Source organism: Dendrobium catenatum, unplaced genomic scaffold, assembly GCF_001605985.2.
Source record: "Dendrobium catenatum unplaced genomic scaffold, ASM160598v2 fragScaff_scaffold_231, whole genome shotgun sequence".
NCBI lineage: Eukaryota > Viridiplantae > Streptophyta > Magnoliopsida > Asparagales > Orchidaceae > Dendrobium > Dendrobium catenatum.
The window spans coordinates 10,561,783-10,586,898 of NW_021318693.1; the positions used below are offsets into that span (position 1 = coordinate 10,561,783).

The 25,116-nt window shown below is 31.9% G+C and overlaps 1 protein-coding gene across 3 annotated transcripts; it reads right to left on the reverse strand.

Moving 5' to 3' along the window:
* Positions 1-1,733: 1,733 nt before the first annotated feature.
* LOC110092861 (mediator of RNA polymerase II transcription subunit 23-like) lies at positions 1,734-23,951 on the reverse strand. 3 transcript variants are annotated; one of them, XM_028693172.1, is made up of 9 exons: positions 23,749-23,951; positions 23,598-23,641; positions 18,589-18,688; positions 17,517-18,500; positions 15,404-15,638; positions 13,397-13,605; positions 12,894-13,107; positions 7,738-7,775; positions 1,918-2,039 (listed from the first exon to the last, which is right to left on the reverse strand). In XM_028693172.1, the coding sequence occupies exons 1-8, from the start codon at positions 23,833-23,835 to the stop codon at positions 7,756-7,758; spliced, it is 1,893 nt and encodes a 630-aa protein (XP_028549005.1). In that variant the 5' UTR covers positions 23,836-23,951; the 3' UTR covers positions 1,918-2,039; positions 7,738-7,755. The 3 variants fall into 3 exon arrangements, with proteins under 3 accessions (XP_028549003.1, XP_028549004.1, XP_028549005.1); XM_028693170.1 differs by lacking the exon at positions 7,738-7,775 and having other exon boundaries at positions 1,734-2,039; positions 23,749-23,950; XM_028693171.1 differs by lacking the exon at positions 7,738-7,775 and having other exon boundaries at positions 1,734-2,039; positions 18,589-18,738; positions 23,749-23,843.
* Between the last annotated feature and the right edge of the window lie 1,165 nt (positions 23,952-25,116).

The window sequence follows — 25,116 nt, forward strand, 5'->3', positions numbered from 1 at the left end:
CCTCACTTGTTTGGGCAAGGGAGTGGATTCTTCTTCACAATCGAGGTAGTAGTTTTGTCCATTATGAGTGTTAAGGTTGTGCTCATGCACTTGATCTCGCCCTTTAGATCACAAAATCCAAAAATCCTTCCTGCACACTATCAGGGCTCTGGGTACATGCTCAAAAGCCCACAAGATCATTCGCATTATCATTTCCTCCATCTCCATAAGTTTTCGGTTAGTTAAGAACTCTTGATTCACCATGTTCACAAATCTCACCCTATTTTATCATTTTGCCTCTTGTAGTGCTTGACTTTTGGTCTGTAGCATCAATCCACACTTATTACACCTAAATGGATGTTGGATCTAATTTTTTTCCATGGGTGATACAAAACTCTATAAGATGATGGTGAGACCTGCAATGCTTTATGGTACAAAATGTTGGCCATTAAAAAAGGGGCAGAATACCAAGTTAAGTGTTGCAGATATGAGGACGCTTAGGTGGATGAGTAGCTTTCCTCTTAGAGATAGGATATGAAACGAGCATATACGCCAAAAGGTTTAAGTAGCTCCTATGGAAGATAATATTAGAGAGAGTCGCCTTAGATGGTTTGGCCATATAAAACGATGGGCTTCTGATGACCCGGTTAGGAAATTAGATGCGTTGGATTTGGCTTATGTTAAGAAAGGTAGAGGTGGATCTAAAAAGACTTGGTTATAAAATGTTAGAAATAACCTTTCTTTATTAGATTTATATGAGAATTTGACTCTTACCATGACACAATGAAGAAAAATGATTCATGTAGCTCCTATATAGCCGAATAAAGGCTAGATGTTATTGTTGTTGATGGTGGTAGTGGTGATACAAAACTCTACTTGCAATACTAGCTACATCCTCACTGAAGAAGAAGAAAGAGACATGTGAGTAAGAAAAGGAGCTCTAACACTTTACTACCCTATGTGAATGGTAAAACTAGTCTAAGTCCAAAAAAATGTCCGACTCAACTCAGGCTTTATATAGTTAAGAGCGCAACAACATAAACTACACCTATAAAATAATATATGATATGACTATTACTGACATGTGATGGGACTTTGACGATTACATGTGGGCAACTGTCTTTGATGTGGCTCTGTAGCATTTTTGGCAAGCCTGTAAATGCCTTTGGAGAGTACCTTTGGACGCCTTTGGCGAGGGTTCTTGGCACCTTTGGTGAGTTTTATGACAAGTTTCCAGTTGAATAGATGCGACATCCTAGATGGGTGTGGGTGAAACTTTTCCTTTTTTTTTTAACTTACTCGGATTCAAATATTGAGATGTACAAAATAGATATGTATATATTCAAATATATAAATTTGTGTATTGTATCCATGTTATGCTAATTTTTCATAATTCTAAATTAACATATCGCCCAATGCACTAAATTAACTTTTCCATGAAAATAATCAACATCATCATAATATTCACCCCAAATATTTGGGATTTTATTTAATGAATTATTCTTTCTTCAGGATCCAATAACTCTATGCATAAAAAAAGCATAAGAAATGATATCATGCCGGATTGATATTAACGAAGAAAAACATGTAAGCATTGAAACATAATTACCTTTTATATTTGAAAAAATTAGAGGAAAAAAGGTAATAGGAAGCATTTTTCCTCATCAATGTGCGCAATATCCATGAAAAAAACAGTATTCATTTATTTCTTTAAATGAAAAAAACAAGCTGTAAACATTATGAATTCTCACAAAATAACAGAACATCATTCTAAAGTACCTGTCCAAGAAATATTCCCTCTTCAAGTTGGTATGCTAGTTTCGAGCATAAGTTTATAGATAAACCAGAAAGTAGTGACATAGAAAGAGGGCAAGTTTCTCGCATCATCATCATTCTATCATTAGACTGTACATTTGGTCCTTGCAGAATTTCAGTTACACCGGCAGAAGTAAACCAGTTCATCACAGCATCACAAGCCGGCTGTGCCATGGTGTATGACAAAACCCAAAACATACCCATTGATCTTTCATCCACATTCATAAAATCCATCATGCGTTCACCTGAATGCAAACAGAACAGAGAAAAAAAAAATAACAACCTTGAGAATAAGCAAACTTTGACAATCAAATATTCAAAAAACTTCTAGATGTCAAAGACAGACAAAACAATAACCTGTCAAGATAATTTCTTCTCCAAAATAATAGCTTGGATTAAAAAGATAAATACTATGAAATTCCTGCAAAATTCTATTCAACCGTGACAAGCCCTTCTCAAATAACTCATATTAGTTGAAAATTAATTAAAAGGCAATGAGGAACCTTATGTTTGGATTGAATATAATCATGAGAAAAAGGCACTTAAAATCATTAAGAGGAGAACAGACGTTAATCTTCAAGATATCATTAGATTTGTTTCTTGCAACAATTTGCTTCTATTAGTAGTTGCTATTACTGTTTTACTCCTATCTTATAACTCTATAGCTCCATATCATTGCATCCTTGCAAATTTTATTCTTTCTAATGAGAAGGGGGTTCCCCCTAAATTTTCAGGGTAAAAAAATGAATAGTTCACAAATACACGATCAACAACAACATCGAGCCTTTATCCCACTATGTTGAGTCAACTACATGAATCTTCTTTTTTTTTTTTCATTGTGCCCTGTTAAAAGTTAAATTCTTATTTAAATCTAATAAAGAAATGTCATTTCTAATATTTTCTAACCAAGACTGTTTAAGTCTACCTCAACATTTCTTAACATAAGACAAATCTAATACATCTACTTTCCTAACCATATCAACGGAAGGCCACCGTTTTATGTGATCATAACATTTAAGGCAACTCTCTCTAATCTTATCTTCCACTGGAGCTACTCCAACCTTTTCACGTATATGCTACTTTGTATCATGTCTCTAAGAGTAAAGCAACTCATCCACCTGAGCATCCTCATCTCTGCAACACTTAACTTAATATTAAGCTTCTCTTTTAATGGCCAAAATTATGCACCATAAATCATTGCAGGTCTCACTACTATCTTATACAATTTTCCCTCAAGTTTGAGAGGGACTTTTCTATCACACAACAAGCCCGATGCATTCCTCTCCACTTCAACCATCCAACTTGAATTCTACTTTTCACCATTACTCTGAACAATAGACCTATGATATCTAAAACGTGTACTTTTTTTAATGATTTGATCGCCCAAAGTCACAATCCCCCCACAATAACTATTATTAATAAAATTACACTCTGTATATTCAATTTTAGATCTACTCAAACGAAAGTCTTTAGACTTTAAGGTTGACTTTCATAATTCAAGTTTACCTTCAACTTCATCTCTAGTCTTATCAACAAGAAGAATGTCATCAGCAAAAAGAATACACCAGTGTCGCTTGCAAATGTCTAGTGAGAACATCCATGACTAAAGAAAAAAGATATGGGCTTAAGGCTAATCCTTGATGTAAACCAATAGAAATAGAAAAATACTTGGTCAAATCACCTTATGTCTGAACAAAAGTAATAGCTCCAGCGTACATATCCTTAATGACTTGAATATAAGCATTATTAACCCCTTTCTTTTCTAGAACTCCCCATAACACTTCTCTTGGAACTTTATCATATGATTTCTCTAAATCAATAAATATCATATGTAGATCCTCCTTATTCTCTCTATACTTCTCCATCATACCTCTCAATAAATTTATATCGTCCATAGTAGACCTACCCGGCATGAATCCAATTTGATTTTAAGAAACATTAGGATCACGTCGCAACTATGCTACATAACTCTCTCCCATAGTTTTAAAGCATGACACATTAACTTAATTCCTCTATAATTCGCACAATCTTGTGCATCATCTTTAACTATAAAAATAGGAATTAACACACTCATTCTCCACTCATCTGACATATTTTTTAGTCTTCAAAATAATATGAAAAAGCTAAGTAAGCCAAGAAACTCCTTAATCTTCTAAGCATTTTCACACCTCTATTGGAATATCATCAGGTCCAACAGCTTTTCACACTTAATTTTCTTTAAAGCCTCTCTAACTTCGATTTTACTAATAAACCATTACGTCGATAAAACAAAATCTTTCTTTTCATTTAGGGTGCTAAGGTCACTAAAATCAATCGCATTCTCATAATCTTCATTGAAGAGTTTATAAAAATATTTCATCCACCTTTATTGAATATATTCTTCTAATAAAAGCACTTTTTAATCTTCATCCTTAATACATTCACTTGAAATAAATCCTTACTATTATTATCTCTTTGTTTGGCCAACTTATATATATATATATATATATTTTTCACCCTCCTTAGTATCTAATCTATTATATAAATCATTAAAAGCTAAAATTTTTGCATCGCATATTTTTTTTTAGACTCCTTACGGATCTCTTTATATATTTCTCAATTATCAGAATTTTTACATCTAAACTAATTTTTATAACAAATCTTCTTCTTTTTTTTCTTTTCTTGAATATCTAGATTTTATCACCAACTATTTTTACTATTAGGAGATTTTCCCTTTGATAATGCAAGCACATCTTTCACAACATTTTTAATATCACTAGCTACTTCCTCATGCACAGACAAACTTTTGAGATCTAGCATCTTACTCTCAAAAATATTTTTGTTAATATTCTTTAAATGTCTCCATCTAATCCTAGAATAATATTTTACTTTATTTGTTATTTTCTCCCTCTTCATCTTAAAATTCAAAACTAATAAGTGATATTTGGTACATAAAATAATCTTTGCAATCTAAACGATCTATTTTTCTTATTTGAAAATAATCAATCTGAGTTTTACTATATTCATTCTTATAAGTGATGAGATGCTCATCTCTTTTCTTAAAAAAAATATTAGCATTTACAAAATCATAAGCCAAAGAAAAATCTAATAAGGTCTTACCACCTTCATTAGTCGCTCCAAAGCCATAACCACCAATGAATGATTTTAAAATCATCCATGTCCATTTAAATCTCCTGAAATTAAAAAAAAAAATCTTCAAGAGGTATTCTTTTAAGGCATTCCAAAATTTTAATTTTGAACCCAAATCCAAACCTACTTGAGGAGCATAAGCATTTATAATATTAATAATCTTAGCATCAACAATAATCGCTAAAGTTATAATTTTATCTCCAACAACAAAATCAAGCCTTTACCCCACTATGTGGGGTTAGCTACATGAATCCTTTTACACAATTGTGTCAGGTTAAAAGGCAAATTCTCATTTAAATATAATAAATAAAAATAATTTCTAATATTTTCTAACTAAGTCTTTTTAGGTCTACCTCTACCTTTCTTAACATAAGTCAAATCTAATACCTCAACTTTCCTAATCGGGTCATCGGAAGGCCTCTGTTTAATGTGACCAAACCATTTAAGGCGACTCTATCTAATCTTATCTTCCATAGGAGCTACTCCAACTTTTTCACTTAATTTTCTGGCATCTTTTTAGTCTTCAAAATAGTATTAAAAAGTTTAGTAAGCCAAGAAATTTTTTCATCTCCTACGCATTTCTACATCTCTATTGGAATATCATCAGGTCCAACAGCTTTTCCACACTTTATTTTCTTTAAAACCTCTCTAACTTCGATTTTATTTATATGCCGATAAAAATAAAAATTTTTATTTTCATTTAGGGTGATAAAATCACTAAAGTCAATCGTATTTTCACGTTCTTCATTAAAAAGTTTAGCAAAATACATCATCCACCTTTATTTAATATCATCTTCTAAGAAAAGTACTTTTTGATCTTCATCCTTAATAATTTTATCTCCAATTTTATTAATTTTTACAACATCATCCTTTAAACTCTTATCTATAATCAAACTTACACCATTTCTAGTATGACTCTTCCCAAAATACCAAAGTTTAAATCTTGAACTATCAATCTCTTTAACCTTCTCTCCAACCCATTTAGTTTCTTGAATGCATAAAATATTTATTTTTCTATGAATCATAATATTTATTAATTCTATTAATTTACATGTAAGGGTGCCTATATTCCAAGTTCCTATCCTAATTTTAGATTCATGAACTAGCTTCTTTGCCCACATCCATCCATGATGTGGGAACCCTTGCCTATTTCATGCGAGTTAGGGTGGACACGTGGATAGTTGGAGGCATGTGCGAGCGAACTGAGCACATGAGGCATGCGTGTGAGCCGCACATGGGCAAGTGGTTGAGGGCTTTTCACGAGCGCAAGGCAAGCCAGCTACCAGCTACCCTGGTAGGCTTCGAATGCACTTTACATGATGATTTTCACTCTAAAAAACTATGATTCTTCTTTATTTCTCTTCCCACAACCTTAAGAATGTTCCTATAAAATTCCCTTATGTTTAAAGTAGTAGTAGAGAAGGAACAAGTAGGAAGAATGAAGAAGAAGAAAAGACTGAAATTTGATTTTAATTAAAAGTTTGTATAATTATATTGCATAAAGCTAATTTTAGAAGTATAAAATTATAATAATTTATTAAGTAATACATTTAATTTCAATATAATATAATAATTTTAAATGAAATATAAAATTATAATATAGTAAGTAATAAATTTAAATTGAGTATAACTTAAATATATAAATAAAACTAGTAAGATGAGAATTAGGTTAAACAAATTTATTACAAAACACGTAAAGTTAAGAATTTATAAAATTTGCTCCAACTATTTATAGGTGTACTTTTTATTGAAGAAAGATATTAAAGATACAATTTAAAGAGTGAAATAAACAACAAAATTATAATAAAGAAAGTTTGAGGATCAAAAATTCTTATGTTATATAGGTCTCATTGAGGGAAGCAACTTTTAAAAGGAAAATAAATTCTCCAAGCTAAGGTGTAATTAGGTTTTCAATTTTGTAATAATTATTTCCGTTCCTCCAATCGAATGCATTGATAACTATTTTGATTTATGCCGGACTGCTATTGCAAGGTTCTAAAATGATTTTCATTCATTTATGAAATCTCCTTCCCAAATTGCTAATCTTAATTAATTACTTCCAAACATGATAAGCATATGAGATCATTAAAGAAAATGTATGATGATTGGAATGCAAATGAATATGTATATAGGTGTGAATGTATGTGTATGTTGAATGATGGAGTACAATCTCTTCTAGTACTAGCGGGCATGCAATGTATTCGTGTATGCAAATGAAAATGAAAAGGATTACCTATCCTTTAGGGTTAGGCTTGAAAAAGATTATAAGATGTTGTGCCTTGATGATAAAATTTACAAGATAAAATACGTTAAGCTATGAAAATGATAAAGAAAGCTAATGGTATCTTATTTTGCCATTATTACAACTGCATCTTTTTACTATTTCACGAGCTACCAAGTCAATCCGTGACACACAAATCATAAAAGGTTATTCAAGGGTGAAAAAAACAAAATAAGATCATCCATAGAGGAACCATAAATATAGGAACTACCAAGCACCACAATAGCTACAAAAATAACAAGTCATGGAAAATATCATGTGCTACAATAGCTACAATAACCAAGAACTAAAGGAGCTAACCACAAGACATCCAACACAAAATGCCCAGGGAACAACAAACTCTAACATAAAAAACCAAACAATTGAAAACTGCAAAACTTTAAAACTTGATATATGATGATTCCAAATATATATCTCCAAACTTCAAGCCAAATTACATGTCTTATTAGTGTATCAAGGATCAAATTTAAACTAAATCAAATGAGAATCTACCCAAACAAAGAATATGCATCATAAATAAAGAGAACACATGCCATTCTCTTAGGCATTCGTCATAGCACGTCCCAAATATCTAAAATTGAAAAATGGAAAAGAAAAATTAAATTAATTGAGCTTGATTTCATTATTTAATGTCTGGCACTTTTGATGAATACAAACACAAAGATCTCCATCAAATTTACCCAGCTTAGATAAATTTAAAGTTCAATACTCATCTAGCAAATCATAAAATAATTTGTCCTTCATGGAAAGTAATCCATGAGTCGTCACAGAATGTTTATCCTGCCAGTGCACTAGATATATTTGAAATCCACCATCACTAATAGGCAAAATCCAATCATCTAAAGTAGCTTTAGGAACAAGCTGCATGGATTTATTTAACAAATTGTTGGATATGAATTCACAAGAGAGAAAGAGAGAATAGTCTAAAGAACTAGCAATAATTTCATAAAATAAGATCAAATCAGAAAAATTGAAGACCAGACCAACAGATAATTTCATGGAATTTCCAAGCTTTAAGAAGTCTGAAGGCGCTATTTATCTCACATTCAATTTCTTAAAGGTTATGAAGGTATCGTTTCTTAATTCAAAGTACCTTATCTTATCATCATTACCTAATCTCCATTCACATCACCAGAAAACTTATAATCATCACAAGTAGTAGAAAATTTATGTGAATATCTTCATGCAATTTAAGCAAATATCTCGATGAAATAATATGAAATTTAAAAATAGACAAACCACATAAACATGATATGTGTATATGTAAGCTAGTCCAAATGATATAAATATAAATTGTGATGAATTATGCGCTTAAAGAAATTACTAGATAAAAGAAATTTAAACTTTAGATATGCATCAAGGTTTTCGTCATTAACAAATTCCCTAAAATAATCGTGCAACCAAACTGTCTCCATAATACTTTTTATGAATTATTATGGCACTAATTAAAGAATAAAAGACAAAATCAACATTAAATGATTGGTCATCATTGGAATAACAACAATAGACAATTCATTAAGGGTTCCATTTTTTTTAATTGCTTAATAGATTCATCAAATATAATAATCATGATTAATAATTCAATTTCGAAACCAAGTATAAGTTCAATCCTTATTGATGGTTTGGAATTAGATATGATCTCAAGCTTAATTTTGAATTTAAACTCTAATTCTAACTCATGTAGTATATGTTTAGATTCATGAAAATGATTTACTGTGGGTGCAAATTTATATTCATTAAAATTAGATATAGACTGACATTGAAATATAAATCTTTTTACCTCTAATACATCATATAAAGAATATTCATAAACTTTAATTTCTTTAGTAAGATCATATTTCAATATCTATGATTATTATGTTGGTGTACGTTTGACAAGTTACAGAGAAAAAGATAATGATTTCTCTTTAATTTGAAGGTGTGGTTGACCTAACTGAAATGATAGTAGCATACTTAAATATTCATTGATCTAGTTAAAGCCTCAAATTAATTTTTGAAAAATTATAGCATTATTCATCCCCTAATCTCTAATAGTAACAAAATAGTCTTGGAGGAAATGTGCTTAGAAATAAGACTCATAAACCTATCATAATAATCAAATATGCTAGAACCACTTTGTTAACAATATTCAATTGACACATGTATTCACCAAATGACATATATTACTCTTTAAGTATATATTTTAAGTGAGCTCATGTAGGTTTAGTCTTATTTTCAATATTTTATTAAAATGATTGAGTTGTCCCATTAATTTTGACATAGCAAATTCAAACATTTCAAAATAAAATAAATGATAATAATCCAAGAAGTATTCAAGATTATCAATCCATTTTTAAAAATTCCTACAAGCTATGCCTCTTATTGAATGTAGGAATATAATTTTAGCAACAATATGTTTATATATAACGATAACTTACTTTCTCTTATTTTAATTGAATCATTTTTAAATTTTTTTTCATAATTTAAATCATCGTGTCATACTTCTAGTTGCAATGATGATACCATAGGTTGTGATACCAAATTGATGAAGGATACTTAAAGGTTTAGGGAACTTCATGCAACTTGGATGACACAATGAAAATCATATTAAAACGAATATTAGGATTCATAGACAAAACCACTAAATACACAAATCTTTTTTTTAGGTGTAAACTCAAAATATGTGACAGAGAACTAAAAGAATAATATAACGACCAATCAAATTTGAGGAAATCAATGAGAAATTCAAACCACGAAAAATTATCAAGCAAACAATTTTTTCCCGTGCAATAAAACCAAAATTTCTCCAATATTAATAACAAGTATTTGAAAAGAAAATAAATAAAGAAAATAAGTCACTAAGGTGAAGAAAAATTAGGCCTCACATCATTACAAGAAGATATCTTTGCACCGAAGGTTTTTATCACTTGCACCACAATTGAAGAAATCTCACATCCCATAATTACAAACAAGATTTAAAGCTAAAATCTAAAATGTTATGGATCAAAAGCTTGATTAACATGCCTCGAACCTTGCTATTTGCAATCATCAAAATTTCTAATTCAGTTTCCCCATATAAATCTCATCACAGTAATTCTCAACAAAATAACAAATATTATCAATCAAAGATCTACATTGTCTGATGACATCACTAAAATAGGCGCATAAATCACTAAAATAGGCATAAAAATCACATAAGGTTGTTTCGCAGACAAACAAAACCAGAAAAGAGCATCCATAATAGATACAAGAATGTAAATCACTAAAATAGGCGCATAAATCACAAAGGAGCATCAATAATAGCTACAAGAATTGTAAGTTACATGAACTTCTAAGCGCTATAATAGTTGTAAGAACCGAAAACAAACTGCTAAGAGAGTTAGTCACATGACACACAATCCAAACAATCATGGAATAGAGAACTCGCACTTTAGAAATTCAAAATAGCAACAAGAATTGAAGGCTTGAACCTCAAACTAGCTATTGGAAAATAGCTCCTAACACAAATCTCAAGCCAATGAATTTGTATAAGTATGGGCGGAACTATGTGTACTTGGGGGTGGGCTGCCCACCCTCAAAATTAATTTTAAATTTTAAGTAATGATAATTTTAGAATTTTGCCTTGATTTCTCTTCTCAAAATATATATATATATATATATATATATGTTTTGAGGAATTATCTATTATTTGGGGGAGTTTGAAATTACCTCTTAATGTGTTTTTATAGCTTCTTGAATTTTCATTCTTGGGTTGATGCATGCAAATTTCAATTTCTTTTAGTTTTATTGTAATATGAATGCTCTATTTATTTTTTGTTTTTTTTATTTATGATACCCTATGATGGAAGGCAACCTATGATCATGAGTAGGTGGTGCTTTGGACATGTTTTACTTTGGGTGTGCTGGCTTCTTTGGTGCTTTGGCTCTTGGGCTAATTTGGGTTTCTCGGTTTGGGCTTGATTGTCTCGGGTTTAGCTGTCCCTTTTGGTGAGCTGTTGTGTTCTTCTTCTAAATTCAGCTCATTATGATAAGTGGAATGCATTTTCAGCTCATAAATTGGATGTCCTGGTTCTTTCCCTCTCTGTTGACCTTTCGGTTTCTCCCCTGGCTCTTGTACTCCTGTTCCCGTGGCTGGTTGTTCCTATTCCCATGGTTGTTCGTTCCTGTCCCCCGCGTGGTCCCTTCGGGTGCTGCTCCAGGCGCTGCATGTTGGTCTTTTGGCTCCGTTTTTCTGGTTGGTTCGACTGGAGGTGGTTTGGGCAGTTTGGCTTCCTCTTTTCACCTATATATATGGGATGTTTTGAAGCATTTAGAGGTTGTTGTTTGATGAGCAAAGTTCTCTAAAAAACCTGAGGGTTTCTTCTTGGAAAAGCTTGCGAGCTTGTTCCACTTCTCTTCTCATCTCTTCAATTTCGTCTTGGGCTTCTTACCTACTTCTTCTCTCCACAAGTTTCCACTCCACTTGTATCTTTCTTCTCAAGCTATTGGAGGAATTGGTTGGCCGGTTTGGTAGCATTTGCCGGAGGAGTTTTGTGGTGGATGTTGGCCCAAAGTTGTTGTGGTGGACCCTTGGTTTGCATGTCCTTAAGCACTTCTTTTATTTTACCTACTATTTCGTTGTATGTGAGGTGACCACTAGTTGGTTATTCTGAGGGTATTCTTTGGAGGTTTGCTTGGTGTTGGCTTTCTAAATTTTGAATCGAGAAAGGTTCTACTAGCCCTTGTGTTCTCCCTTCTGGTTTTTGCTATCTGGTTGTCTGCATCATGGGTGCTTATGCATTTAAGCACCAACATAGCATCTTGTTCATTAATTTATTAATAGATTTTTATTTCTTTATCTCATCCTACATGCTTATTATTTTCGCAACAATTTTGTCAATTTATACTGCTATATGAGAGAGAGGATTTTTGCAATGAAGGTTGTCAAGTATTGATAGCATTTTAGAATGAGTGGTGACTACATTGAGAAATAAATATTTGACTTGATTCTCAATAAAGTTGTATGCAATATTATAAAAGAAATATAAAATAGATTGCAAAGCTTATAATGATTATTTCATTCATCGGTCATAATGAAATACAAAGAATTATATCTTACACATTTTTTTATTTTTGTATATCTAGTTATTTATATAATGAGTTTGTCCACCCTCAATAAAGAGGTTAGTTCCACCCTTCTATAAGCCTTATCAATAGATTAAGGAGCAAATTTAAATTGAACTAGATGAGAGGTTAGCCAAAGCACAAACATAAAATATCATGTTCTCATATGCATTTATCATAGGCATCCGAAATAACTAAAATTGAAAAATAAAAAATTTATAAAAATTAAAATTAATTGAACTTTAACTGAGCATACACTCGCACGATGAAGATCTCCAACAATATATAACTAAATAAAATCAAATAATCTTCATCTCTTGATAGGCTAATGGTTAATTAGTGACTCACAATAGATACAATGTTCAAAATTTGACCAGTAACAAGCGGTTCAATTCAATTTGGTTTTATATTCGCTGGTTCAACAAGGGATAACTAAATTAAACCGATTATATTGCAATCTCTAGATACACTAATCATCAAGCATTGGCTTCGAATAGATTCAGCCAATCAAGGCCCCTCATATAAATGAGAATGGCAACAACCAAAATTTATTCTTAAAGAAAAAAATGAATTAAGCCAAATACAAGCAAGAAACAATTAGAAGTACCTTTTGTCACCTGCTTCCACCATTCATCTATTTTCTTCCCTTTCTGGAGCTGCTCACTATTTAAATATTCTCGAATAGCAGAGTTGAAGGACCAAATGCGTAGAGTTTGACTACTACTTATGAAGTCCAGAAGTATATTTTGTGGGCTAGTGCTGCTTACATCTGTGTTCTTATCTTCCTTGTGGAAGGAAATGATCTTTCTCGTTGTCTCAACCTGGTGGCAGAATTAGACAAGTCAAAAGTCAAAGAGATGACATTCCGTAACTTTCTTTAGAAAAAACTGAATGAGAAGCCAATAATAACATAAAATCACGGTGGAGCATAAAAAGATGAATAGAAAAAGTGAAATCCAGGAAAGTGATGATTTTTCTACCAAGATAAAGAATAAAAAAAGGAAAAAGAACACAATAAGATGAATTGGTTCTGATTCATTTTAGTGAAATGAATATCTTTCAAAATAAAAGAAATTAGATTGAGTGTAATAAGCATTTATTTATACCAACCTTCTTTGGATCTGAGCTTAAAGTGTTCATTACAATCTCAATACGAATAATTTGTGCAAGTAACCATGTAACATGATTACTTCGAAGATCTCCTTGAGGTACTCTAGAGGCAAGTTTGTTAACAAAATCAAGGAAATCAATGCACCCACTCTTCATGAGAAAGAAAAATATATCCGCAAACATAAGCCAATCCTGCCAACACTGAACTTCTGCAAAAGTAAATGGATCAATAGACAAGCTATAAGCGTTGCAATATGAGCAAATAAGAAATGATGATTATAAATAGACATTCAGGGAGTAATTCATGCCAAACGTTTACAACATATATGGCAAGCTGAGCAAGGTAAACATTCAATAGCTAAATGTAAGTAAATCACACATAAACAGACAAAAAAATAATTATCCTTATAATTGAATTTAGTTAAACAGATATTCATAGATCGAAACATGATGTTTTTAAATGTTGAGTACCAATAAGAACAACAACAAAAGAAGTTTTCATTCTTGCACAAAATAATTGAATTTAGTTAAATGTAAGTTAATCACACACAATAAAGGCAACTGTCATAATTTATCTTATTCGACTATCTATGGTTCAAAGCTTGGTACAGCTGTAATCAAACTAGACATTACAATAAACAAAATATCCCTCAACCCGTGACATTTAAACAAAAAAATCTTTGACTTTTTATTTGCACAAAAACTACCTAAAAAGCTATACCTGGCCTACAAAACAACCCTTAAACCTATTTTATTTCGTAGAACCACCTAAAAGTTAAACCTCACAAGCACATAAGCATAACATATACACAAAACAATTTTTTTTAATTTATTTTCTTTGCAAAATAACCACTAAAAGTTATCCCTGATACACATACACTCACAGATATCTCATTTTCAAATAGACTTTCAAAGAGGACAGTCAAGTAGCTTTTCAATCTTTGATTAAAATAAACCTGAACAACTCCTATTTACTTAACTTACCTATAGAATGTAGAATCACAGAAAAGATTTAAGAGGGAATGAGTACAGTGAGACTTTTCCTTAATAATATATATATATATATATATATATATATATATATATATATATAGTTCACATCCATGCCCAGTATGCAATTTCTAAGCAAAATAATATCCATGAAACTGCAACAATTTCATGAAATAGTAATACCCGAACACTATAAAGAAAGAGAGAAAAATATGAAAGATGTTGAACTTGATTTGAGACAGTAGGCTGTCTTGATTTTCCTGCATTGCAGCAAACCCATGAAGAAAATAGTCATGATCTTTTTAATCATGGGACGTGGGTCTCAAACAAACACACAAAAAAATGAAAATGTTTAAGTTCACATTAGTAAGCGAGTAGATAATAGCACATCTGGCAGCATTTCCCGATATTTCTCTGTTAAAACTCTTAGGTGAAGTTATGTTTGTTTTTGGATTCAAAGATGGTTACTTTGGCATGACCCTTGACAAGAGTAATAAGATGTGTGGATCAGTATATGTTTTCCTTGAGTTTCCTGTTCCTTCTCCTTGCCTTCATAATGCAACTCATTTTGATAGGCTTTAATATGCATATCATATTGCTAACGAAAATTGGACAAAACAACCGTTTGCTATGACAGAAACATCCAAATAATGATATTGACAATGAAATTTCATTATCGGCCTTGCAAGCCTTATCTTGATGATGGCACCAAACACAACCATTTACTCACTCTCTCACACACTCTCAAGATCACTTGCACAGATGTTTCACTGTAGCAAATGGAATAAAATACAAGTGTTGGGTTTTTTTAAAGTTCAATTTAAACTAACAGAATGGAAGGAAACTTTTTTCCTTCCATTTTTCTCTCCATTTTCTTTCAAACCAAGTCGCAAGCATAATTATCTAGTTAAATGATTCCATAATTAAAAAAAATAGGTTCTCAAATTATTTGAATAGGTATGATCATGAACAACAATTAAAAAAAAAAACAGAAAGCAAACCGGGATTCTGGAGCACCTGAGTTTGAAAATTTCAGTAATTCAATAGTTCGTTCAATGACAGCCTCACAAATCATTTCAGGAGAGAAAACTGCTCCAGGTGTTGGCGGTTGAGCTTGCTGCCTATAGCAAGGAGCAACAAGAAGCACGCGTCTCCACCAATCCGGAGAAGGAGTGGTATGAAGAGCATGCCTTAGGCAACGAAGTGCCCTCTCCCAATCTAAACTACCTCTTTGTATAGAAAAGGCAAGTTCCTGCCAAAAACATAAAAGCCAATTATGATCAACTCCAGAGGCCATAATTAACATATTAAGCATTTAAGGAATAAAAGATTCAAATGATAAGCAAATAGAGTCCTCATACAATTTTTTCTGCCACCTATCATTGAGAATACTGTTTTACTTGCTTAAACTTCAACATTTATATCAAATCGTTAACTCTCTGAATTTGTTTCACCTTCTAAATTGGATCTGTTGCATTCAACCTTAGTGGAATTTACCTATGTTGGCTAAGTTGATGTGGTCAAGCGCTGAGGTAGGGTGCGCGAGAAAGAGGTTGTAGCTAATCACTCATGAAAGTTTAAGGTGTGGGAGATATAGTGGCAGGTGCGACAAATTTACTAAGAGGAGAGGTATTGTGTGCAATCTTTAAGTCGACATGATTGGGGCTATGGGAGTGCAAGGTTGGGCGCAATTGAGAGGAGAATCAAAAGAGAGTATCGAGGTAGATCTAAAAAGACTTGGTTAGAAAATATTTTAAATGATATTTTTATTAGATTTAAATGAGAATTTAACTGATAATATGACACACTAGAGAAAAAGGAGTTAAGTAGCCGACCCCACGTAGTGGGATAAAGGCTTATTATTGTTGCTCTAGATAAGCAAGCCATCGGACATTATAGTGTTGGTTCTCATTGGCAGTATGGAAAGAGTATGTCCTATCTAAGAGGTCAGAACATGGAATTGCCAGCATTCTGTTGAATGATTGATTCCCTAACTTGGTAAGCTGGTCAGGTTGCTTACAACACCTGGCAACAACCGGCAACTGGTGTGGCTGTGAGACTATGCGCACAGCATTTAATTGTTAGATGTTTTATTTGCAGATACGTTTTATTATTCTGGCGTCTTTTGATAAACATGCTATTTATGTTTTATATTTAATAGATTTTTCTTTTATCTTTCATCATGCTAATTAGCAATGGATATAGAATTCAATAAGCATACTTGTGGGGTTGTCATTGGTCGATGTGGTTAGCGGTGGAAAAAGTTATACAACGTTGCACTTTGCTCATCCCATTCTTTTTCAAAAGACAATGACTATAATATTGTTGGGTTCAAGTGTGATTAATGGTTATAGCAAAGTTGCCCAGTAAAAGTCAATGAGATATTTTTAACAGTGTATCTAACCTCTATGATTTTATATTATTATGTTATTTATGTCCAAATAAGTATTTTTTAGACTATATTGGGGTGTAAAACTGCCATACTCTCCTAAACCAATAAAAGCAAGTTACAAATAATTTTGCACTTGATTAAAAGTATAATTTTATTTCAATTACAAAGATCAATGAATGATTAAGAAAAACAATACAGCATTGTACTATTGCACCTAGAAATAAAGATAACTTTTATTGAGATGAAGCTCTAAACATAAATGTTCAACATTGGAGTTAATCTTTCCATCTCCCCAATATATTAGATAAAATTGACTAGTGTTTTCATTCATTGGAAAACAAATATTCTCATTATTATTGTGAGATATAAAGACAAAGAAAACCCCCATTTATAACTTCTTGCAAAAGAAATAAAAGCTTATTCCCTAGTCAAACTAAATAAAAAAGAGCCACGTATGCTTGTAATAATTTCAATGACTTATGATGTCTATGATACAAACTAAATGAATAGCTAAAAAATTGATGAGATTAAAACCATTTACAAATAAGAAAAATACAATAGAAAGCTATTGAAAATTTTACAAAAATGAATGGAAATGGGAAAAAGAAATGACTATACAAGAAAGCCGAACAAAAAAACTTAAGCCAAGTTCTAGTTCAATTTGCGGGTAAATATGCAAAGGTTAGAAGATACGTATAAACAACACAAGCAAACAAAGTAAAATGGTATTATCTTTACCTCTCCATGTAATGGTTCTCCCAAGACACTTGGATAGGTAATTGGTGAATAACGAAGATTTGCTATAGGTTCACCAGGTACATTTGGGTAGGTTTGAGACAAAAAACGATGAGTTCCAAAAGAAGGACAATGAAGATGCTGATCTAACATTTGCATGTGGGAGGCCACCATATCCCTCCTTCTATGGATCTCCAAAATGATCCCAAACAAAGACTCATCATCAGGAATGTTATCAACAAATTGCAATCCACTTCGGATCAACTCATAGAAGGGAATGAGGCATCTATCTTCATCAACCAACTTCCATATGACATCCAAGCAAATGTGCATCCATTCAAATGGAGGCCTCTCTGTCTTCCAACCCTTTGCAGTGTCAGATTCGTCAATGCCTAGATTTCTTTGATCCCAGTTAATTAGCCAATTAGTCATGTGAGAGAAAATCTCTGCATTGGTTACTGGCTTTAGGTTGGACTCGAGAGCTATGAGAATGACTTTGCTTGCTAACTGGCGTAGATAGCTTATAGCAGTGGTTCTAACAGATTGATTTACCTTCATAATAGGAAGTTGACCAGGGCCAGCAAGATCAGAAGGCTTAACTGGCGAGAGACTTGGCCCAGAAGACTGCTCAGCTGTAGACTGGGTAGGGGATCCAATGCCCTGCATTGATGGAAGGGGAGATGCTGGCGTAGATATAAAGGAGCCAGAAGCATTAGGACCTGAAGAAATAAGAGAGGTCCCTGTAGAACCTACAACAGCAGTAGACAAGCTTACTGCCATTGTTGGACTCCCTGGCCCAGATGATCCCTCAGCAGAAGAAATAGTGGAAAGGAGCGATGGAAGGAATGAATCCCACTTGACATGACCTACGCTGCTCAAGCTTCTTAATGCAAATAGAAGAAATTCAGATTGTGGTACATGGGCACAGCACTGGACCACAAAGGCTATTAGAACTGATTCTGTAACAGCACGCAGTTGCTCCTGATCCTGAAAAGATTCTAAAGTATGAACCAAAATACATATTGAAGCAAAAGAAGAGCATCACTCAAAGAAATGCCTATGGATGGGTGCTTACTTGTATTTGCCCTTGCAACTGCACAAAATCTAATAGGAACTGCTGATTTCGAGGAGGAAGATCTCTGTTGGGAGCAGTTACTCGCTTCTGCATCTTGTTTCTGATGGTATTGATCATTCATTGATTAATAAGTTCACAGCAAGAACCCTTCTATAGAAAGCAAGGATAAATTTACAAATGAAGAATGATTCTTTTTCTTAAAAAAATGCACTCAATAATCTAAATACCCCCAAATGATGCCTTTACCACCTATGTCAAATATTTGCATTATCTTTGAACTTGCTTGAAGTCTAATCATCTATAGTACTATAAAAAATCACTTGATACTCTGCCCTAAAGAAATCACGACAATTCATCTATTAGTTCATATAAAACCATCTCAAAATTCCCATTCTACATCCAATTTTGAAGGTATCTACGATTGCATGCAACTTAGTTATGCACAAACTCCAAAACAATGAATAAAACATCCTCAGCATTCAATATAAGGAAATGTTGCCCAAAGCCATACAAGTCCTCAATAAAAATTTTAAAGTACGAGTCTTTCTATCAAAGATAAACTTAACAAGTGTTTGATCTATCAAAAATACTACAAAAGATATCAAACACGATAAATTTTAGTTGCCAATATTGAATAAATTTTATTGTATATCATGACACCAACATAAATTTATTTAGCCGCTTGTAGATTAATTTCACCGCAATAAACAACCCAATATGCATCATATAAATCTCTAACATTTAGGTTAAAACAATGATTGTTGATTTTTGTTAAACCCATGAATAGTTTAGTTTGGTTTCGTTTAATTTCCTATGTATTTTTAAATCCAAATAAAGCCTGAATATGCTTATTTGGCAAAAGCACAGATAATTAAGAATTTTTAAGGCACATGCTTGATTGCAATGATTTAAAGTTTCGTCATTATCTATCTACATTTCTATTATTTTAAAAGAACATTTTGACTTTTAAATTACTCATAAGTATACAATTACATACATATAAGCTTAATTTGTAACCTAAATTCTAAATTATAAACAAGTAATTTGTAAAAAAATTATTCTTATTTATAAATTAATAAAAATGCAGGATTTCTATACAAACTAATGATTTGTCTATCTCAAAAGCGATTTTACTATGGTTTATAATTTTTTAAGAGTCTGCAAATTTTCTATAAAGATAAGCAATTTCATGTACATTTTAGCTTTCAAGGCTTATTTATATTATCATTGAGAACTTTAAAATTAATAATAATTTTTAAATTCAAAATATGATAATATATTTTATTTTTAAGGCATATATTTAATTTCAGTGATTTAGATTTTTGTCATTTTGAATTTATAATTTTAATATTTCTAAAATAAAATTTTTAACATGTGCACTTAAGGCATAGTTACTTTTAACTGGTATTATCAACGGTAGCTCGAAACTTAATCAGAATAAAACCTCTGACATCTAAATATTACTCAAATCAAGGACATTTAAATTATTCACATTTTAACCAATAGATTGGACAGTGGACTAAAGTAAGTTGATGAAAGCCATCAATCTTACTTTTTGCAAATAGCAACAACAATTTTTTAGGGCAATAAATAACCATGCTCGACATGCTACCCACAGCTCAGCTAAATTAGAAGCAAGCAAGCTTGAAATTTGTGTTACAACTTGAGTTACAAATTAACAATCTTGAAAAATAGTTTTATTGACTACTTTTTTCACCGTGATAAATATTACTTACAACTCATGAACAAGCTAATTAAAGGCTCAACAATATGATCAATAACATACTAGTTTGAGACTCCACAATAAGAAGGTATTTAATGTCATTGTGTTGTAAAGTGTCACACACAACACTCTACGTTAAATAAGGAATAACTAATAAATCAAATATTTGTCTCACAATTATTAATCGATAAGTGTTAAATCTTTTGCTCTTGCCTAAGTCGCATTTAGGCATGCATGGATGCCTTCTTATGCTCTTTGATACAAGATAACAAAATCCCTATTCTTTGCAGTCTTTACTCCAATTTTGCACCATGCTTCCCTCAGTAAAAGCTTGAGATGTTCAATTGAGTTATGTTTGCAAGATCCTTCGCTCGTTCTCCAAATGAATTTTACACTATGTTCTCAATTTTTTTATTATCCATATCTCATTTTCAATTATGTTACTTGACTACTATTTGTATGAGGTTGTTCTGTACTTGCTATTATTAACTATTGTTATTGCTTCTTTTATTACAATTTAGAGTTCTCAAGGGCTTTGTTCTTAGAAAAAACTCAAAACAATCCCCTAACTATTCATATACAGCCATTAGTCCCAAAATACATATTTATCTACTTTAGTCTCTTGACTATACAAAATTGATCTCAAATAGTCCCTGAGTGGCTAAATTGGGATCAATTTTATATGGCTGAGGGAGTATGATCAATTTTGTAACCCAATTTTCATTAATTTTTACATAAGGGACTAATATAGGTCAATTTTATATAGTCAATAGATTAAATTGAAAAAATATGATATGTGACTAATGATTATATACGAATGGTTCAGGGACTATGCTAGGCTTTTTATTATTTTGTTATTAATATGCAAGTTGACTTACCTTACATAGTTTTTACAAATCGTAGTTTCTTTTAGCCTTCAATTTTACCCATCAAACTTCTTTGTGGTACGTTCAGTTGTATTTGTAGCTACATGGAAGCATTAATTTTAGTAATTGTTGTAGTTTTCTAAGATAATTGCTATAAGGCATAAATTAGTTCACCTATTAAAAGTTGCATTCTTTATGGTCAATTTCTCATGACAATATAGATAAATAGAAAAGCAGGTCATGCTTAGCAGCTTTTTAAAAGTATGATTATATGTACGCATTATTTAGGAAATAGGCCACATGCTTTCAATTTTTTATTTTAATATTTTGGTACAAGATAACTACTCTAACATTCTAATTTTGAGTGCATCTCCGGTCATTTTTATTCCTAAATATTTTTTGAGTAAAATAACAAAATTAGTCTCTTGACTTTTTAAATATGCTCGCTTTAATCCTACACACGTTTAGGTGTTCAATTTAGTCCCTTATAGGCATAATTCATCAAATTTTAATCAATTTGGTTATAGAGTTACCAGGTTTATCATTTGCTTTGGATAGAAATAAGTGGTGGAAAACTTTTTTGGGTAAAACTATGTGAAATTTACTGAAATAATAGTGTATTGCATTGCAAAATAGTGCATGTATAATTAATCAAAATGCAATTAAATGGTTTAGCACTTAATTATATGGAAGATAATTATCTCAATATATCCAAAAGTTACAATTTTTGTATGATACCTTCTAAATTGGTTTTCCTTTGAGATTGATCCTACAAAAAAATGCTTAAAACCATCTACCACTCTCTAATAACATAGCAATATATTTATATGCTTACTTGATGGATCTAGCATTCCTAATGAGTTAGATGACCAAATGTCAATATTATTGATTTGTCTCTTGAGTACCCATCAAGTGATCTTCCTAAGATTTTGATGATGTCAATAGATTTCATTTATCTTAAACCAACATAACCACATAATGGCTTCACTAATTTCATTTTACCACCACATTCAAGCCTTTATCTTGTCAAGGTTTTTGAAAAGATATATCGCAGTGATTTCTCACATTAATGTCGTCACTATAGGACTTCATTCCATAGTTATGAGAAGTTTAGGGCATGCTTCTTCCACCACCATAGATACCTCCTTTAACTCTTCAAGGAAGCTTCTTTTTTTTTATTTGGGAATTGAAACAAAAAATACTAAACACTTTCTAAATTGATCCATTAAAGAGAAACATGGTTCATTTTATTTTCATTTTTTCATGTAATGCTTTTATTTCAATTAATAGAAAATCATAGTTTTCACTTCATTTAATATGGATGTTTTAGTCATTTCTTTTTAAGTAGTCTTGTAGATAAAGGTTCTAGTGCTTGTATTAATTCATATTATTTTCTAATAAATATTTTATCATGATGGTAAGGATTAGTAAGTTGAGTTCAAGTGAGTTAGATTCAATTCAAAATAAAAAAATTTGGTTTCCACTCTAGTCAATTTTAATTTAAGTTGAACATGATCAATTTCAAGTCCATTTTTGGGTTAATTCGATCCAGAATATTAATTTAAAAGATTATGGATATGTTTTAAAGACCTCAGAACCTCATGCAAGTAATCATGTAAACCTTCAAACAAGAAGCTACTCAACCCACTTCCCAGCGCTTTCTCTGTTTCCAATGATCCTCATTCATCTGCGATCATTTTGTGGCAAATTTTCAAGTAAAGTCTCTGCCTCCATCTCCAACTAGTCATTAAATGTTAGTGATATTATAAGTTTAATTATTTAGGTTCAAAAATGTCATTCACACCTAATCCCTGAACCTTAAATGTCACCAGCAATCATGTAACCTTATTCGAACAATGTACTCAGCACAATCTTGCCACACGGCACAACTCACTCACCCACCCACCCCCCTCACTCAACCACTATCACTCTCCTCTCAACTACCCAAGCAACCTAACTCCACCTTGAAGGCAAGGAAAAATCAAAGGTGGATCATCATATTCAACCACTGTGTGCACTTGGTATACTTCAACCACTGTGTGTACTTGGGATACTGCACAAAAGTACAAGCCTATTCTAACTACTAGCAATTAGCTTCAGTAAAAACAACTCCATTATACTTCTAGTGACAGAAAATAGCAAATCACTCTTCCTAAACATTCCTAAAAGTGGAAGAGGCTTACCTGACTATTATTCCCTATTCGGATTAGGGTGTCAATGCAACATAAACTAGGTTAGATAAGATAATCGAAAGGTGAAAATGGTTCAAAAACATTCTACACTATTCCCTCAATAAGGATTAATCAGTAAAGACCAAAAAAAAAAAGAAACTTCCAACCCATCTAACGAGCATGATCACCGTCCAGAGACAGCAGACGTTTGGAAAAAGTAACTGACTGCGGAAAAAGGAGCAAACTTACGCTATTTCCCCAGATACATCATCAGATTTCTGTCCTGAATTCATCTGCCGATAAAGAACATAGCACATATATTCAATCAATAGAACCAAAAACTGAAGCCAAGATTGGGACTTTGAGAGAGAAGAAGACCGAAAAGGGGAGGAGGTAATACCCCAAGATAGAGGTTGAAGAGATCGACGATGGCGATCCTGGCTGGATGGAGCTGAGTAGGCCTGGAAGTCCTCTGATTCTGGTCCATTATCGCCGTCACTCTCGAGGTCTCGAGTCTTTGAAGGGATTTTTCGCCGCCAATACACTGAACGGAGTGAGGCGGAGGGGTTTCGACTTTGCGGGTAACTTTAAAGTACAAGTTCGTGTAGGATTTAATTTAAATAGTATTTCATAAATCCTTCTAATCCGGATTTATTAAATTTTTAGAGGGCTAAATTGATAATTGTTTAATAAGAAATAGGTCAAATCTTAATAAATTATATGAGATAGTTTGATAATGGTATTCAGAGCTTAAGACATTTAATTTATATGATATTTGTGTTTTAAATATGAATTATTTATTAATTTTAATTTTGATTAACATAAAAAAATTATAATTATGAATATTATAATTAGGGTTTTAGTTTAATTATTAATAGCTTATTTAGGTGCTATTTTAATTATTATTTCAATGATATTTATAATGATAAATATCTAATTATTTTTTTAGTTAAAAAGTAAAATAATTAATCATGTTAGTACTATTTACATTAATTTTTTATATATTATTTTAGAAAATTTTAATTACTGATTATGCTTATAATTATATCTTAATCAATTAAGTATTATATCACTAACTAATTATTTAATTAATATTTACACTAATAATCACCTAATTAAATATTTATATTTTAAATTATATTAATTAAGCTAATTAAATTAATACCTAATTAAGAATTGTACATGCACTTAGGGGTGTCAAAATAGGTTTTCGGTCTAAGTTCGGGTCCAACCCAAAATTGACCTGCCTTCAACTGATCAGACCCAAACCCAAGTTGATTAGACAAATGTGATAATAAATTCATACATGGACCTGACCCACCCCTAACTCAGTTGGACCCAGCCTGATTAGTCAAACTGGTTAGAAATTCAGGCCTGAACTCGACCCACCCTAACTCGGGTGGACCCGACCTGGCCTGATAACCTTATTGAGGGCAAGAAAGGTGATCGAGTGCACTAGGGGTGCAAATGAGTGGAGTCGAGCTTGATTTAAAATATTGGATCGGAAAGTCATATTCTTGTATTATTTTCTTGGAAATTATTTTGGTAAACATTATATGGTGGTCATTTGTTTTTCTTGCCTAGGTTTGAGAAAAAGGTACATCATTCTTACAAAGTTTTGGAGGTTAAGAATGATCTTGTTGCTTTTAAATATCTTCTCAATAGAAAAAAGTTCACTCTTGCTTTACTTAGAAATAATATATGTTTCATTAGAATTTGCTAAGTTAAATGTCACATTTTCCTAAGTTAGAGGTTTCCTTTCAAATGA